At 46.3% G+C, this 18,554-nt stretch overlaps 2 protein-coding genes across 4 annotated transcripts in view; one reads left to right on the top strand and one right to left on the bottom strand.

Annotated features, from left to right (window-relative positions):
- Positions 1–10,591, bottom strand: part of ANKRD27 (ankyrin repeat domain 27) — a 49,663-nt gene extending 39,072 nt beyond the window's left edge. For 2 of the 3 annotated variants that reach the window (XM_074314440.2, XM_074314443.2), the window contains exons 1-3: positions 10,453–10,585; positions 1,798–1,911; positions 758–889 (exon numbers count right to left, since the gene is read on the bottom strand). In XM_074314440.2, coding sequence (XP_074170541.2) covers positions 758–889; positions 1,798–1,824 — 159 coding nt within the window. In that variant the 5' untranslated portion in view covers positions 1,825–1,911; positions 10,453–10,585. Of the gene's footprint in view, positions 1–757; positions 890–1,797; positions 1,912–10,452 lie in introns of all 3 variants that reach the window. The other variant, XM_074314441.2, reaches the window with a different exon arrangement.
- A 185-nt stretch (positions 10,592–10,776) lies between these two features.
- Positions 10,777–12,648, top strand: RGS9BP (regulator of G protein signaling 9 binding protein). The gene has a single exon (XM_019742685.3). It carries the CDS (start codon positions 11,644–11,646, stop codon positions 12,349–12,351), a length of 708 nt encoding a protein of 235 aa, XP_019598244.3. The 5' UTR covers positions 10,777–11,643; the 3' UTR covers positions 12,352–12,648.
- The last annotated feature ends 5,906 nt before the right edge of the window (positions 12,649–18,554 follow it).

Below are 18,554 nucleotides of genomic sequence, written 5' to 3'. Positions count from 1 at the left end.
CCTAACATACCTGAGTAGTCACACCTCGAGGCAAAAAAAGTGGGAACATAGTATGAGAAGAGAACAACACTCAGAAGGACGACACAAACAGACAGCACAGAGGCGCCCATACACTGTGTCCCAACGTGTTGTGTAAGACGCTGACAATTCCACCAACCTCAGAACTGGACAGACCTGCAGTGTGGGGCCTGCTTTCTCTCCAGGCAGCAGAGGCCCCACCCAAAGGCCGTGGTCTGTCTTACACACTTCGCTCATTCCTGTTACCTGGCTGCCGTGAAGGCTGTCGAGGTTGTGGTCTCTATTACAAAAGTTCTTTCACAATTCTTTCCCTTTAGTAAATGCCCTCGAAAGCGACACACAAACCTGTTCACATTCTCTTGTTCTATGGGAGTGAGCACCCACCTCACAGATGAGGAATATATGATTTCTGCCCTCGAGAAGCCCTCGGGGTCCACATGGAAGTAAGAGAAACCGAGGTGAATGCCATAATACCTGTGTCAACATGGGCTGAGAGTTCAGAGAAAGAATTACACTCTGGGCTGGTGCAGTCCCAGGAGGCTTCTTGGAGGAAGCAGCTCATGGCGGTCCCTCTCTTCTTGTTCACATACTGAGCATGGTCTGGGGCTTGTTACACTAACCAGGTTTGTAGCTGACTCCCCTCTACACTTAATTGAAATCTACCATATTTTTGGCCTTGCCAGCACTGCTTGGTCTGTGCCTAACGGAAAAAGACAACCCTGAGGATTGATGCACTTACAATGCCATGGATTTGGGCCACCTTGTTGCACAAGTCAGGACGCCACTTTTGAAGAGCCAGATAGAAAGGATTTTTCAGGAGATCTTCATCATACAGAGCCATATGGACTTCAGATGGAGCAAAGTGTGTCTCCTGGGACAAGGGAGGAAAAAGCAGTACATGAGCACTTTCCGATTTCTGTAACATACAAAAGTCTTGATCTGGCAATTTCTAAAAACTATCCCGGACATGTAGTATTCTATTCTACAGTCTTAACACTCCATCAGGAAATATCAAAGATAACCTACCAATTCCACGATTTTTTTTTTTACTGGTTAAATTGTATAAATTATGTTCAGAAAATCAAACTCCAGATCATTGCAAATGTAAAAATGACTATTTTTTAGAAGATCCTACATGACCAAAATTATGCCACTTTAAAGATAGGTATGTAAGGAGCATTGGAGATCTTGCTCCCTGGCATATGTGATCAGTTTGGCTCAAATAAACTCTTATAAAAATTAAAAAAAAAAAAAGCATGTATTTTTAATGAAATATTTTAAGCAGACAGAAAAGTACAAAGTAATAATACAAATCTACTACCCAGAATTACCAAACCTTCACACGTTGCCATATCTGCCTCAGATTTTCTTTTAAGAAATAAAACATATCAAAGTAGCCTGGAATCCCGCTGTTCTCCTTTCTGATCTCATTCTCTCCTTCCCTTTCAGAGGCCATTCCTTTTATATTTATGAATATTGTTTGATGTGGTTCAAACTTTACATAAATGGTATCACAGTATAAGTATTCTGGAAAATACCCCTTTCAATCAACATTACGTTTGCAAGTTCTGATCCACACAGCTCTTATTCACTGATTTCTGCCATATACTATGTTGAAGTGAACATGACACAATTTATTTGGCTAATATTCTATATTTAAGTTGCTTTCACATCTCCAATATTACAAACAGTGTTGGCAGGAACACTGTATCTACCCTTCTGTGTTTCTCGAGCACCTGTCTAGGAATGTCTCTAGCAGGCACGGCAGGGTACATTCACCTGTACGTCACCAGACGCTGACAACATGGACTTTCTATCTTCATGAGAAGTGCATGAGCATTCCTCTTCCTCACAACATTCTTAGTATCATCAGGTTATCTCATTTCTGCCAGTCTGTGAGCATAAAATAGTATTTCACTGTTTTTTTAAAAAAATTTTTTTATTGGGGAGTATTGGGAAACAGTGTTTCTCCAGGGCCCATCAGCTCCAAGTCAAGTCGTCCCTCAATCTAGTTGTGGAGGGCGCAACTCAGCTCCAAGTTGTTGCCATTTTCAATCTAGTTGGGTGGGGAGGGGGGACGCAGCCCACCATCCCATGCGGGAATTAAACCTGCAACCTTGTTGTTGAGAGCTTGCGCTCTAACCAACTGAGCCATCCGGCCACCCCATGTATTTCCCTGTTTTTAATTCTCATTTTTCTGAACTAACGAAGTGGAACGTCATTTCCTTATGTTCTATAAACTACCTTATCATATCTTTCGCTCACTTTTCTAAAGGGTTGTTGGCCTTTCTCTCATGATTTATAGTTCTTTATATAACTGGATACTAAAAGAGGTTGCAAATATCTTCTCCCAGCCTATGACTTACCTTTGCATTTTTTCAAATGGGTGTTTTCAGAAATTGGAGTGTTTGATTTTAATGTAGTTGAAGTTGTCAACCTTTGCCTTAATGGTCAGTGCTTTTTGGACCTTAGGAAATCCTATCATCTGGAATGCTCCTGTACAAAGTGACTTCATTTGCCCAACCAGAAGATGGGGACTTCCCCAGTCCTTGAATCTGTGCCAGCCCTGTGATTTGCTTTAACCAACCAACAGGCAGAATCGGTGCTCTGTGATTTCTGAGTGTCAGCCTCAGGAGGCCTTGCAGATTGCACTCTCATTCTCTTAGCACCCTGAGACCACCATGCTATGAAGAAGCCCATGGGGTGAAAGACCATCAAAGAAGAGAGAGCGCCAGGTAGTCCAGTGAGCACAGCCATCCTGCGAGCTGAATGCCGCCATGTGAGTGAGTCCAGGTGAAACTAGTAGAAGAACTACCTGCCAGTTCACAGAATAGTAGGATGTAATAAATTGTGGCAGTTTTAAGCCACTAAGTCATGGGCTGGTTTGTTATACAGCAAAGGTTATACCTGAAACCACAACCTTTCCAACATCAAGGCCACAAAAATAGTCCCTATAATTTCTAAGAATCTTAAAGTTTTTCATTTTTAGGTCTTCATCTTTATTTTTATATGTTATAAATCAGGCATCTATTTTACTTTTTTCATAACTGTCTTAGTCTGTTTGGGCTATGACAGAATACCACAGACTGGGTGGCTTAAACAACAAACCTTTATCTCTCACAGGTTTGGAGGCTAGGAGGTCCAAGGTCAAAGTACTAATGATCTGGTTCTTGGTTTGAGCACACTTCCTGGACTGTAGACCTTCTCACTAGAGTTCTCCTGCCTCTTCCTTTTTATCTAAGGGCATCAATTCCATTGTGAGGGTCCTACCCTCATGACCTAATCTGACCCCAATAAGATCCCAACAACACCCCACCTCCAAATACCATCACATTAAGGATTAGGGCTTCAACATATGAATTTTGAGGGGGACACGAAAATAAGCCAATTGTCCCATCATTGTTTTTTGAATAGTCTATGCCTTTCACACTGGCTGTTAATGCTACCTTTATCATACTCCGAGTTCCCATGTATGTTTAGCCTGTTTCTGGGCTCTAATCTCTTTCAATGGTCTAAACCGGTGCTACCCAACAGATATATGTGAGAAACGTAATAACATATATATTATGCATAATTGCACGTGTAATTAAAAATTTTCTAGTAGTCACATAAAAAAGAAAAAGGGGAGACTAATTTTAATATTTTATCTATCCTAGTATGTCCAAAGTATTACCTTTTCAACATGTGATCAATATTTTTACATTATTAATGACATATTTTACATTCTTTTTTACTCCTACTAAGTCTTCAAAAATCTGGCGTGTATTTTACATTTATAGTACTTCTCAATTCATACTAGCCACGTTTCAAGGGCTTAATAGGCACATGTGGCTCATCACTATTATGTTGGACAGAGCAGGACCACATTGTTTTATATGCCTACAGCTTCACAATAAACCTTGATATCTCATAGAGAAATACTTCCCACTTTGTACTCCAAAATTGTCTGGTTATTCCTAATTCTTTACAATATCACATGAATTAGAATCAGCTTATCATTTCCATGAAAAACCCTGTCGGGATTTTTATTGAAACTGTACTGAATTTACTAAGAGTCAACGTCTTTATAATGATGAACTTTATCATCCATGAACATGGCATGTCTTTCCATGTACATCTTTTATGTCCTCCAATTAAATTTTCTCCATAAAGGTCATATATAACTTTTATGAAATATTATTTACATATTCTGCATGGATTTGCTCCTATTGTGAATGCAGCCTCCATTGCCCCTGGTCTGCTCCCCTTACCACATATTAGCGTGCTTTTACTAGGCTCTCAGAGAGGAATATGAAACATGGGCACAGAAAAGGAGTCAGAGTTTTAGCCATGTCAATGCACCTCTCTGAGCCTCCATCTCCGTCTGTGCAATGGAGAATACAAAAACCTGTCTTGCAAGATTCCCACTTACACGCCACCTTCACTATTTTTGCCATGCTGCATACCAACGTAGCACTGCTTACTGCTAGCCCACACGGTCCCTTCGTGAGAATTAGAAAAAGGCACAGCATTTTCTCAGCGGGTACAATCCTGTACCAGGGCACAAGGCTTGGTAAGTAGATCATAGGCTATATATTGGCCCCAGTTTGCCAACAGCTCCCCTCCCCCGGGCATGACACCTGTGCAATAAATAACCTGCATAGTGTACACAATGGCTCTGTTGTTAACGTTTGACATTTTCCTTTAAAAACCTACTCCCTTTTAAAATTTATTTTTAAAAGAATACTTATTACTACTTAAGTGGGAAAAATAAACAGTATCAATTCCCATAAAGAGAAGACAATCTTAAAATTAAAAATTATAAAAACAATTGACATTATTTTAAACCTTTCTCAACACCATTCCCTGTCAGATTCTGAACTTCGCCTGAGTCTTCTTCATTAAAAAGAGAAAATTAGGGCCGGCCCAGTGGCTCAGGCGGTTAGAGCTCCATGCTCCTAACTCCAAAGGCTGACAGTTTGATTCCCACATGGGCCAGTGGGCTCTCAACCACAAGGTTGCCGGTTCAACTCCTCAATTCCTCGAGTCCCGCAAGGGATGGTGGGCTATGCCCCCTGCAACTAGAAACGGCAACTGGACCTGGAGCTGAGCTGCGCCCTCCACAACTAAGATTGAAAGGACAACAACTTGAAGCTGAATGGCACCCTCCACAACTAAGATTGAAAGGACAACAACTTGACTTAGAAAAAACGCCTGGAAGTACACACTGTTCCCCAATAAAGTCCTGTTCCCCTTCCCCAATTAAAAAAAAAAATCTTTTTCAAAAAAAGAGAAAATTAGCAACTATTAAAGAGCAAGTAAACTTATTTTTGATACAATCAGATGAATGAAATGTGAGTGAAAAATTGAGTTACTTTCTCACTATATAACAATATTCCAATATGCCTCCTTGGGAAAACACCAGAACAGTATGCATAAGTGTATGTTAAATCCTAGCCTTTATGGTTAATGATAAAAACAGCCACCATTTGAGAGCATCCTTGGTCCAGGAGCTGTGGTACCTTCTATACATCCTCATCCCATTTTAATGCTCCTGATAACTGCAGGTAACTAGTGCTCAAGATAACTACAGGTATCATTAGCCCCATGTTGCAGATAAAGATACTGAGGCAGACCTGGCCAACTTGAAGTTACACAGAAGTGGGACTGTATTCTAACACCCATCCTTTTAACCACTACATTCATCATGTAAAATAAATATGCCTGGACTAGGGGTTATTTCATGAGCTACGGATGTACAGATTCCATACTTCATTTCCCCCAAAGGAAAAGTCTTCCTGACAGACAGTGGCACAAGCCCCACATCCAATCCCCTTGGTCTGGTCTGGCCACAGCTGCCTTGGCCGCAGGTCCTGGGGACTGCCTGAAGGAGGCCCGAACTCCCTGCAAATCTGCTTCAGGAGAAGAGCCTAGCATGAAAATGCCTACACGTAATCCCTTCCTGGACCCCGAAGACAGCACTGCAACAATTCAGGTATTGGAATTGTTGAATTTAACTATTACGAGAACCCAGATAATCCTTTTATGAGTTCCTACCAGAACAACTGGATGATGGAATTTTGCTGGGACAGAGTCACAAGAAAACAAAATTCTTCCAGGTTCCTGACACAGTTGGCGCTACACGGCAGAGCGCAAAAGTAAGGATGCCATGGACAAAAGCCACATGAGAAACAGGATGTGATATGCTCAGACTAAAGCTGGGCTCTTCAGACAAGATGCTGGCAGAACACCAACACCTCCGTGCCCATAGGAAGGTGACCAGGGCTGGCTTTGATGGAGAAACTAACAACCTAGCTGGGAGGCAAGGAATGTGTACCAGAGAATAAAACAAACCCAGAACAGTGCTGGGAGAGATAAGGACCAGACAGAGATGGGAGCAGCAGGAAGGGGAATGGGCGTGGGGAGGGGGGGACGCATCCTGGCAAGGACCAGAACGGGGCCAAATGTTCAGGAGGCAGGAAAAGGTTCCTGTTGGCACAGAAAACCCGAGTAATCTTTTTTTGACTAGTTGAGAAGATGAGGCCAGGGAAATACTAAGAATCCAAACAGAGCCAGTCAGAGAAGGGCAACAAGGGAAGAGAAGGCCCCTGAATGCCACCTCAAAACATTCAGTTCAAATGCATGAACTGCGTAAACACATAAAATTCTTAGCAAGTATTGCTGGTGAGTGGGACTGAGCTGACTGTTTTTCAGTCCTAAGTCTTGAACATCAGTCCTCCCGGTTGCCAATGACTGAACTCTCTGTCCAGCACTGTTCTCAACCTTGCTGCCCCAGGGTTAAAAATATGTAATCATCACATACAATCTGGTGCTTAATGCCGGAGTTGAATTCTTATATAGGGGTAAATGCTTAAAAATAGTATCTAACACCCCAACAAGTTTACTTGCACGAATTAGTTTTATATTTTAAAATAGCACACAAACTAAACTGACTTTTCCTTGTAAAACTCAAAAGATGAGTGAATCCTCTTATAAAACTCCATTAAAAAAAATTCCAGTGCCGGCCCGGTGGCTCAGGCGGTTAGAGCTCCGTGCTCCTAACTCCGAAGGCTGCCGGTTCGATTCCCACATGGGTCAGTGGGCTCTCAACCACAAGGTTGCCAGTTTAATAATTCCTCGAGTCCCGCAAGGGATGGTGGGCAGCGCCCCCTGCAACTAAAATTGAACATGGCACCTTGAGCTGAGCTGCCACTGAACTCTCTGATGGCTCAGTTGGTTGGAGTGTGTGCTCTCAACCACAAGGTTGCCGGTTTGACTCCCTCAAGGGATGGTGGGCTGCGCCCCCTGCAACTAGCAACTGGCAACTGGACCTGGAGCTGAGCTGCGCCCTCCACAACTAAGGCTGAAAGAACAACAACTTGACTTGGAGAAAAAGTCCTGAAAGTGCACACTGTTCCCCAATAAAGTCCTGTTCCCCTTCCCGAATAAAATCTTTAAAAAAAAAAAAAATTCCACCCCAGCCTAAGCTCAAATGATGAGATAATTTACAGAAGATCCAGTGATTTAGTCAGAGATACCAAATACCCCTGAATATGAGTTATCTGAGGGTTACTCTGTGATAGGACAGCCAGGCAAGGCCTCAAACCAGTACTTGGCATTTCAGGAGGCAGTGTGCACACTTGTGGTTTTGTGGTCTTCAACCGTCCGGCTAGCCTGCATGACTCTGGGTGCTCAGGGACCATCTAATGACAGCGTGCAGCCTGGCTCAGCAGAATTCAGCACAGGAAAGTCTGCCCCCAACCCCAGGGACACACTCCCTTCCGAAATCTCACTGCTGTGGCTGCCCCCACCCTTCCAGGACCCTGACCAAAGACCCTGACCAGCCATGTTTTCCAACTGATAACCAATATTCTCCAGCTGGTTTAATTGGTGATTCAGAAGGAAAAGACACAAAGGGAAAACTTTCTATTTATCTATGTTTAATACCAAATGGAAGCAATTCGATGATATAATATATAGTGTTATGGTCACTTGTGTCCTTTTGGCTTATAATGTCTATGGATCCTGTCCATATTTTTCTCAGTGCTCCTCTTCAAAGCACCCAGCCTGCACCCGGCCACCTAGCTTACTGTGGGCATGCAGTAACTGTTTGCCCACTTAACAAAATGACAGTGGAGTGTTAGAGGAAGCTCCAGCTCTCAGGGAGAGATCGTCTCTCACAGGAGCTGGAAATCCACTGCCCATATTCAGGGAAGGGTGAGGGGCTGGCCCCAGGCAGCCATGCTGGCACTGGCAGAGTCAGAAACAAACAGTACGCTCAGAGCTGGCCAAATACAGTGACAGTGGGACTGTGGGAGGGTCAGAGAGGGAGGGAAGGTCTTAGGGCTGGAAGAGGGGTGTGACAACCAAGGGAGCAGGAGTTTGGAGGAGCACAACTGTCCGACCAAATACCACTCCAACACCCTGCTCCTGGAGTTGTGGGTGGAGCCACCAGCATCCACCTGTCTGCCAGTATCTTGGGCAGAAAGGCAGGAGTTCCAAGGGCCACTTCTCAGTGTCTCTCAGATAGGGAAGCAATCTCAGGACAAATCAGGTCTGGATTCTTTGGGTCTGAATCCTTTCTAGGTCCAGTCTATCTATTATCACACGGTCACATTCCTCTGTCCCTCTAGAAGATGAGCTTACTGAAACACCAGCATAATCCTGGCAATTCGTAAACAGAAGAAGAGCCTTGACAGGGCACAGACATGTGAATAAAAAAGACCCAGCAGCTGCCCTCATGAGGGCAACACAGTCCAAGAGCCACAAGGAGGCACAGTCAGGACCTGACCCCAGGCCCTGTGCAGACACTACTGGGCACTCCCCCAGCAATGTTGCCGGGCAGGATTATTTCAGGTGACAAGCCAAGGTAAGGAGAGCTCACCCAAAGTGTCTACCCAACTTCAGAGCCCCAACTGCTCTCCTGCCACTAGAGCTAGTCAGAAGTATGTTTCTGCTCCCATCCTGCACTCCCTCCTTGGAGGCCTACAGGCTCTGCCTCCTGATGTCACTCAAAACTGTTCACCTGAAAGACCACAAGGTGATCTTTCCAACACTGAGGTCTGTGCACAATTCTTCAACAATTGCCCCTCCATTTCCTGCTACCGTGTTTCCCCGAAAATAAGACCTAACCGGAAAATAAGCCCTAGCATGATTTTTCAGGATGACAGCCCCTGAACATAAGCCTAATGCGCCTTTTGGAGCAAAAACTAATATAAGATCCAGTCTTATTTTCGGGGAAACACGGTAGATGAACTCTCAACTTCAACTGGCATTAAAAGCCTCTCATTGCTGCTGGTCTCCTGCCACCTCTGCAGCCTCACCTCCCTCTGCTGTCGCCACAGCTCCCTTTTTCTACTATTTTGTCCTGAAAACTACTCTTCTCCTGTCAAGGTTCCCATTTGGCTGGTGGGTAGTTGAGACCCTCCACCGCAGAGAATGGCCAAGGCCCAGAGAGAGCCTGAGCCCAAGCCACAAATGGCCACTGAATCAACGGATTAAAGGGCGGACTGCTGAGTGAGAGTGAGACCTGAGGCTCAACGCTCTGGACCCTGCAGGCTGCCTCAACACCTGGATCAGAGAGGTGGCCTAGGGCTAGTGGGAGGGTGCATTAGGAGCCTCACTCCAGGTTACCTATAAACTTGGAAAAATCCCAGTTGGCATGTAAACTAGTAGTCCCTTCAGTTTCACCTGCCCTTCGTTCCCTGAATGTCCTAAATTCTCAATGAAGACTCGACACTTGCTCCCAGGGCACAGCAAGGGCCCCGAGTGCCCAGGTTCCCAGCACCTCCAGGGGCGACCAGAGGGGCACGGTCTAACTCGCACGCCTCTGGGCAGTCCATTTACAATGAAAAGAACTAACAGACCCAGAGTCCAGGATATTTCTTGGTGCTTAAGAGTTTTCCTGGAGTAATATTTACCTAGCAGGACGAGGAGACCCCGCTCCGCGAGAGACAGGCAGGCTGGGCTTCCCTCCCCCTCCCCCGCTCCTGTATCACCCGGGCCCGGCCTGAGGCGCCGGACCAGCACCCACAGCCTCCCCTCCACCCTCCCGGCCAGGCCGCCTTATAACGCCGGAGGCCACGTAACCCAGAAGCTACGGTCCCGCCCACCCCAACTCCGAGCTTGGGGGACCACGGACCCTCTCACCAGTCCTGGAGCCTCGGGGGCCAGAGAGCGCGTTCTCCGCCACTCCACCCCACCCCACCCCGGAAAGGAGGGGCAGAACGAGTCCGGCTGCAGACTGGACCAGGAGAGCGCCCGCGGGGCGGTCCACCTGGCGAGGGACCGCTGGGGGACCACCAACCCAGCTTGGGGCACCGCAAGGCGCGGGCGACAGAGAGGAAAGAGCCCCTCCCCCTTCCCTCTCCCGGCCCCGCCCGGCCTCTGGGCCCCGAGGCGCAGCTGTCCAGCGAGAAGGGAGGTGCGGGAGCAGACAGAAGAGAGGACACTTACTTAAAAGGCTACATAGTTTCACTCTTTGCTCTTCCCGAAGCGGCAGCGACACCTCCCCGGCCCTGGGCTCGGACCTCAGTACCCAATACCCCGGCGCGGCGGCTCCACTCCACCGCCCACCCTCTTACTCCACCGTTGGGCGGAGCCGCGCCTCAAGGGCTCGCGTCAACCCAATGAGTGATCCTCCTTATTCAGAGTGACGTGCCCGCAGAGCAATCGTTGAGTCCGCCCAGCCGGGGGAGGGGCTCAGGCAGAGCACAGCGCTTCCTACTCAGGCTGGACCAGCCCAGAGCCACTGACTGCGCGTGCCCGAAACAAGAGGGGGCGGGGCCGAGAGCAGACCTGACACTTAGGGAAGGGGTCCAAGCTCGGTCTCTGGAAAGCGCCTGGACCCGGATGGGGTGACCCGGGAGATTGTGGGTCGCCTTTTACTGCTAGCTTTGGAGGATGGAGGTGCCCAATCCTACAAGGCACACCACTCCGGTCGCAGGCAGGGTCTGGGAGTCAGAGTCCCTAGGTTCTAGTGCTCTCACTTGCAGGGATGTCGCGTGACCTAGGCCCTCTTTTCTACCTGCGCCTCAGTTTCCCCACCCGTAAAATAGAGGAGGGTTAGATCTACCGAGCGTTAATATTCCAGAACTGCAATGGTACGGAGGAGGAGGAGAGGGGGGACCTACACGTGACCTTATCGCGCGGGGCCCCGCCTATCCCTTGTCCAGGGGATGGAAGCGCCCTGCGAGGACGGGCGGGGGTGGGTGGATCCTAAGAAACGCAACTTGGCCGCCCTTGGCAGCGGCTAAGGCTGAGCGCGCTGCTCGGCGGCAGGCTAGCCCTGGCGACCGGACCAGAGGAGGATGGGGACCGCAACCCAAACTTCGCAGGGGGCCACCGTGAAAGCGAGGGCGGTGCAGAGGCGCGGCGTGTGACTCGCAGCGTATCTGGGGAGGACGGACGAGGGGACGCGAGGCAGCTAACGGGGCTCCCTCTCCGCGCCCAGTCCTCAGAGGTGCACGTCGCGGGTCCCGAGCGGGCTCGGTCGACAGCATCGCAGCGCCGAGCTAATCTTGGGCCATGAGGAGCGCGCCGGCCGCCTGGCCGGGGGCCGCCGTCGGGGCTGGCAGCGTCCTGCTGCGCTGAGGGCGTGAGGCCCAGAGGGGCGCAGGCTCCCAGGCTGCGCGGGAGTGCACCGCGATGGCGAGGGAGGAGTGCAAGGCACTGCTGGATGCGCTCAACAAGGCGACTGCATGCTACCACCACCTGGTGCTGACCGTCGGCGGCTCGGCAGATTCGCAGAACCTGCGTGAGGAGCTGTATAAAACGCGCCAGAAGGCGCAGGAGCTGGCGGTGGCCACCGGCGCCCGGCTGACGACCGCACTGCGCGACCGGGGTCTGGGCGCCGAAGAGCGCGCTGAGTTCGAGCGCCTCTGGGTGGCCTTCTCCGGCTGCCTGGACCTACTGGAAGCCGACATGCGGCGCGCGCTGGCGCTGGGCACGGCGTTCCCGCTGCACGCGCCGCGGCGGCCGCTTGTGCGCACAGGCGTGGCGGGCGGCGCGGCGGGCGTAGCGGCGCGTGCCCTCAGCGCCCGAAGCCTGCGGCAGGAGGCGGAGTGCGGATTCGACGTGGACGACCTGCAAGAGCTGGAGCGGGAGATCCTTCAGGTGGGCGAGATGATTCACAACATGGAGATGAAGGTCAACGTGCCCCGCTGGACTGTTCAGGCCCGGCAGGTGGTGGGCGCCGAGCTCCTGTCCAGCGCCGGTGCCTCCTCGACAGGCTTTGTCTCCATAGAAGAGCGCACAGGGCCCTGCGACCTAAACAAGGCCCTGGCCGCCACCGTTTTCAGCGCCGTGCTGCTGGCGGCTGTGGCCCTGGCGGTGTGCGTGGCGAAGCTGAGCTAACTGACACCCGACGGTCCCCCCCACCCCTCCTTCCCCAAAGACACCCCTCCCAGAATGACCGCTATCGCCAGAACTCAGATGGGAATGGGATCTGGCATGTCTAAGGGAATTGGTTCTAACACCCCGTGTCTGTAGGTGTACACGCTCGTTTCAGGCACACCTCTGCCTGGGCAGAACGTGGTTTCCTCTTGCTGGCCTGGGAGGAGTTAATTTTGTGCGGGCCGCTAGGGCATTACCATTAATGTATGCAGGAGCTTTATCCCCTATTAATAGAAAACCGTCCACAGTGACCCCAGATTCCACTGTGTTAATGGGTTACTGCGTGTGCTGCTGAGGCGTGTTTACACTGAGTTCCAGCTTGGCGCCCCCATCCCTAACGGAGACTCCCACTCTCTGCATGGGGCAGTTTGAAAAAGGGGGTGAGGTGAAATGAAGTGTCCAGAGGGGGGCTATTTTGCTGAGGTGGGGATGGTTTTCTTTCTTCTGGACAGGAGGCAAATTGCAACAAGATATAAGCGGTTTGTTTTTTTTATTAATCCGTTGGGGCCTAAGGTTAGGAGAGTGCAAATAGAAGTCCATGCAAAGTGCTTTCGCTATGGCACAGGATTGAGCTTGGCAGAGCTTATCCATTAGTCACCAAAAGCAGCCCAAGAGGTTTGGGGTCCTGCCCGCCAGTGCAGGATCGGACTCTGCTTACTTAGGAAACCAAAGGAGCGCTGTAGAACCTTCCCTCGGGAGCTTGGAGCCACTGCACATACTGCCTATTTAAAACAGGCTCTCTGCAGCCAGCCTGGGAGGGGTACAGGCTTTGGGAAGGGGCACATACTGTTTAAACAGGGACTTTCTCCTTCACTGCGGCTTATTTTTGTTCCAGAACTAGACCAGAGATTTTTGATCCTGCTTTGGGGGAGGGCTGGGGAATCCTCTTTGGAGCCCTTAATCCTATCTATCCCTTGGAATTTGCTTGCTGGCCAGTAGGAGAGCTGGCTTTGGGAGGAGCTGCACAGCTCTCTGACCCGGGCACTGCCCTCTGAGAGGGTATAGTGGCATCACTGGCACACACAGATTTTGAGCCAATTAGCTCTGAGACTGGCTTAGAATGTAACAGCTTTAACTTGGAATTTAAGAAACTTTTTAGGGCTGGCCTGGTGGCTGCGGTGGTTGGAGCGCCTTGCTCCTCACACTGAGGTCGCTGGTTAATTCCCACATGGGTCAGTGAGCTGCGCCCTCTACAGCTAAGATTGTGAACAACCGCTCTCCCTGGAGCTGGGCTGCGGTGAGCAGCTGGAGGTTCGTGTGAGCAGCTGGAGGTTCCCGTGAACTGCTCTGTGCTGCGGTGGGCTACTGTGTGCTGCCATGAGCCGCTGGTGGCCAGTGTGAGTGCCAGGGAGCTGTGTTCTACACAACTAGGCTGAGAAACAACAGCTTGAACCGAAGTGGGGGAGGGGGAGGCGGAAGAAGGGGGGGAAGCTTTTTAAACGTATCAATCGTGTGAATTAAAAATCGCATAACCACACTGTGTATTATCAAAGCTGGGGGTTTTTTTTATAAAGGACATTTGGCTACAAATTTAATACGTGCCAAAGAGTCAAATATAGCAGTCTTTACTTACATACTTTGGTTACTAAATATACATCTGCATCTATTTTTAAAACCGATCTTCTTGAAGGCAGGAGGTCATAGCAAAAACTATTGGAACCACAGATATAGATGACAGAAATTAAGTGGCCCCTGCCCTTCTTGGTCAGTAAATAAGGAAATGTGGAAAACACGCTGGGTCTCAGGCAGGAATTTGCCTGAACAGTGCTGCCACCTCCCACTTATGGTCCAGAGCGGGTATCTGTTGAGAAAAGAGATGCATTTAACTCTAAAGGTAATAATTTGGAATAAAACAGAGGCTTTGGTTTGGCAGAAAACTGCAAGGATTATTATTTTGTCTTTTTTACTCCAAAAGTGAAAAAGGAGACCAAGAGGAGGGAATTGGCAGTTTTTCACAAAGGCCAAGGGCCAGAGGCAAATAGCAGGAATGCTGTCTGGGCACCCAGTCCTAAGGGCCACCCTCCCAGCCCAGCCCACTCCCACTCCTCCTGCACACAGTTTCCAGTACGTTAGAATATGAGGTCTGTTTGCATGTGTCTGTGATAATGGTTTTAAAATACCCACAAGGTCTTAAGCTGATTAAAAATTTTATGACAATAACTAATTGAAAGGAACCCCCTGCCCCATCCTGTCTGGGTGAATCTGAGTAGGGTCCAACCTCAAATTCTTTTGCATCTGACTGCCCAGCGTAACTTCAAAGATGACAACGTTGTCTAACTCTCCTCTTCCTCTTCTCACACACAACATGGAATCTCTGTCACCTTCCCCAAAGACTCATCTCAGGCAAGAGGAGGCTGGGGCATTTAGTGACACAGTGTTGGAAAATATCCCTAAAAACCAAGCCTTAAATAGATTCTTCTCTTTCTAGGACTGTGACTCTCTGTTCTTATTAAGGTGTTTTGGTTCATGAAAAAACAAATTGTTAAGCACAACCTGTTAAAGAAACAACCCATCAGAAGTTGTGTAATTCAGAGAGCAATTGGGGCAGTCACATTTCTTTGTTGTCACTCCATCCACGTGGCAGAGCTTTGGGGAGTTATCGTATGTGCAATCAGAGGTGTTCTTGATTCCAAGAGTCCTCTACTCACTGAATTTAGTGATAAAATGTTGCAAAAACAAAAAAGCTGAATTACAATAAACATTTATTCTGTGGGCCTATTAACGTAAACAAATCTGAGTTTGAAAATTTTAAACATTAGGGATATTTGGCATTATTTGGAGCTATTAATATAACATTGCCTAATAGAACTTTTGCTATGTGATGCAAGCAAAATCACTTTCTGCTTGAGCAATAGTCTGCTCTCTATCTCTCTGCTCTCATTTATATATATAATTCAAGAGATTTCTTTCTGATAGAAGACTGATTCAATTTAGATGTTTGATATAAAAGTTACTAATTTTCTAAAAACATTTGATATGAGGCTATACTCTGATACGTGAGAAAAAAAACAAAAAATCAAAATGCTTACTATGGGATATATATAAAGAGGTCAATGTTAAAGTCTATGACAGAGAATATTTGCTTTCCCAAATTAAAGGTACAAGTTAAAGGATAGATCTTTGCTTCCAAAGTAAAATACTATTATAAATCTCTTGTGAAGTTAAATACCTGTATCATCATTGGCTTCTCTTTTGGAAAAACAGGACACCTTTATCTGATATTGACAAGAACTTGGAATGTCAAGGCACGTATCATGGGAACTTTGAACTACTGCTATTAGTTAAACACACACACACACACACACAAAACTAATAATGTTTGTAGGAAAAAAATACCTGCTGGCAAATTCCCTTTTATGTGCTCTAAGAACTTATACTAAAATATTATTGGTAAATAAAATTAGAGCACAAGCTTCATGGTTTACCTAAGGTTTACAGTAAGCTGCATAAGAGGTGTGTGATATCAAGTATCTAAAAAGTAGGTTTGGTTGAACAGAGTTCTGGTTTGCATGAAGATGCTGATAATGCAGCGTTTTCCTTTTCAGTGTGCACACTGGTATGTTTGTCGCTATTTGGTTGTTTTTCAGAATGTAGTTCTCTGTTCTGTACTGAATGCGTGTTAGGGGTGTGAGCACCAGAGTGTGAGCCTGTATGTCAGTCTGAGAAATCAAGTGCTATAGGCCTGGCCTCTGCGTTCCCTTAGGATGTGCCTCCTGGGACAGGGCCTGAGCAGCTGCAGCGGCCTCTCTCTCCAAGCACCTCAGACGCGTCACTGACCTCCCTGTGCCTCACTCCCCTCATTTGTGAAATGAGGGGGTCCTGACTGATTAGCTCAAAGATCCCTTCCAGAGCTCAAAACATTTAACAGAATGCAGTTAAACAAGAAAGGGTTATTTTGTTTGTTTGGATTATTTTGGGTGCATATTGAAATGGAATCTTACAGTTTGGTGGTGATGGTCTAAAGTTAGTCTGTTGGTAAAATTCTGTATGAATTTTAAAAATCAGAATGAACTGAGCTTACTGTGATTTTAGTCCATATCAGAATTAGTGGATGGACTTGAAAGCAAATTTGTGTAAATGCTTATAGTATTTAAATTAGATTAGGAATTTAAATTCAGACTCGTCTAAGTTCAAGAAAGCCTAGTATTTATTAGTTTCTTGTCAGACCACCTAAACTGATTCCAGTAAATTACTAATGTGAAAACCTGTCATTTGTCATGGAGACTGGGAGAATCCTATTCTTTAAGTAACCTGTTGCCCTCAGAACTGTAACTACATTGGCTGCTTGAGGTTGGAGAACCTGAGCATAGCATGGGTTGTTTTATATATGGCATCAGGTCCAACGTGGAATTTGGGTCTACTATTTGAATGACACTTCTAACTAAAATGTTTATTAATAAGTAAAAAATTAAAGATAAATTGCAACATTTATAACTTTGTTAGAAAAGGCACCCTCAAATGATTCAGTTATCAACGATTGTGATTTAAAAAAATATTTTGGGGAGCATTTGAGATCTTGTTCCCCTCCATCTATTGTCAGTTTGACTCAAATAAACTTATAAAATTTCAAAAAAAAATTCTTAATCTTCTTTATGCACTTTTGAACTGAATGTCCTGATCAACCCATTTACCCTTCACAGATTTCATTACATAAAATTTCATTACATAAAAAGATGGTCAGAAATACTCCAGGATTATAAATCTCCAAGTGCTTTTCTACAATACGATTATACTCATCTTTTAACACAGGATGGAATCCGGGAAAAATAGTATTTCTCCACATGAACGATCTTTGGCTGTGGTCACCACAGATCAAAGTCATATTCAAATACTGTTTCTTTGACTCTTGGGAATCGACCAAAAGGGCAGGAACTGACCACATGCTGCAGCCCTGTGTCTATGAACACCAGATGGATTTCTGGAAAAGCACTCCTTTTATTTACTTATTTTCATCTCATTCCACAGAGGATTCTGTTTTCATTGCAGTACTGTAAGATCTTGGGCATTCTTGTTCTTTGGTGTGTAAGTGTAGAAGTGTATAACCTTAAGGCTTATCTGACAGACATAAATAGGCCAATTGAGAGCTCCTGTTGGCAAAATGATTGTGAAAAGTCCTTTTAATATGCTGTTGCCAGAAGGCAAAGTTGAGTGTCCCTGCTTGCATGTATGTGTTAAGCATATAGAGAAGATCTATAAGGAAATATACATAAATGAAAATATTTGTTAAGATGGTGGGATTATGAATGGTGTTTTTCAATATTTTTATTTAGTGTTATATTGTTTTTACAATAAAAATTTGAATGCTCTTATCACCTAGAAAATGTTGTTATTAAAATACACATTTTAACAGTTAAGGCCTCAGTTGTAATGAGAAACAACTTCAGGACCTTCCTCCCCAAAACAAAGCAAAACACTTCAGGAATCTTAACCCGGGGAACCAGAAGCATGTTTTGAAATACAGCATCAAGACAGAATAGCATAAAGGTTAAGGGCACTGCCTATGAATAAGGTACACCTAAGTTCTGATCCGAACCCATTGAAGAAGTGCCTTAATATCTTTGCCCTCAATTGCCTTATCTTTACAATGGGAGTAACAGGGTAAACGGCATAGGGATGTTGAGATAAGACTTTTTCCCAGGCACAGGGCTCAATAAATGTTGGCTGCCACTACTGTTATTATTTATTATAATATTTCATAAGTCTGAAAAATGGGATGGTTGGCAAAAGAACCAACATATATGAAAACATTTTACTTTCTGTAACTTAGGTAAAATTTGCTAAAAATCAATTTGAAGATTAAAGCTAGACAATCTTGTTAAATGAGAGAAGGTATGTAATAAGGTCAAGGTTACAGAGGGAAATTCAGGTGGATGCAGAAGTGGGAATCCATACATCTGTAAAGTCAAATTTATTGAGGTATAATTTAAATACAGTAACATTCACCCTTTTTAGGTGTGTGGGTTTTGAGTTTTGACAAATGTATACAATCATGTAACCACCACCCCAGTCAAGATATAGAATGTTGCCATCACCCCCCCCCGCCCCCCCAAAGTTCCCCATGTCCTTTCCTCCCACCCCACGCTCTAGCAACCACCAATCTGATTTCTGTCCCTATAGTTTTGCCTTTCCGAGAATGGCACATAAATGGAATCCATACATTTTTG

This window comes from Rhinolophus sinicus, chromosome 8, assembly GCF_057876585.1.
Source record: "Rhinolophus sinicus isolate RSI-liver-muscle chromosome 8, RSI-T2T, whole genome shotgun sequence".
NCBI lineage: Eukaryota > Metazoa > Chordata > Mammalia > Chiroptera > Rhinolophidae > Rhinolophus > Rhinolophus sinicus.
This window is presented reverse-complemented; position numbering and strand designations above follow the sequence as displayed.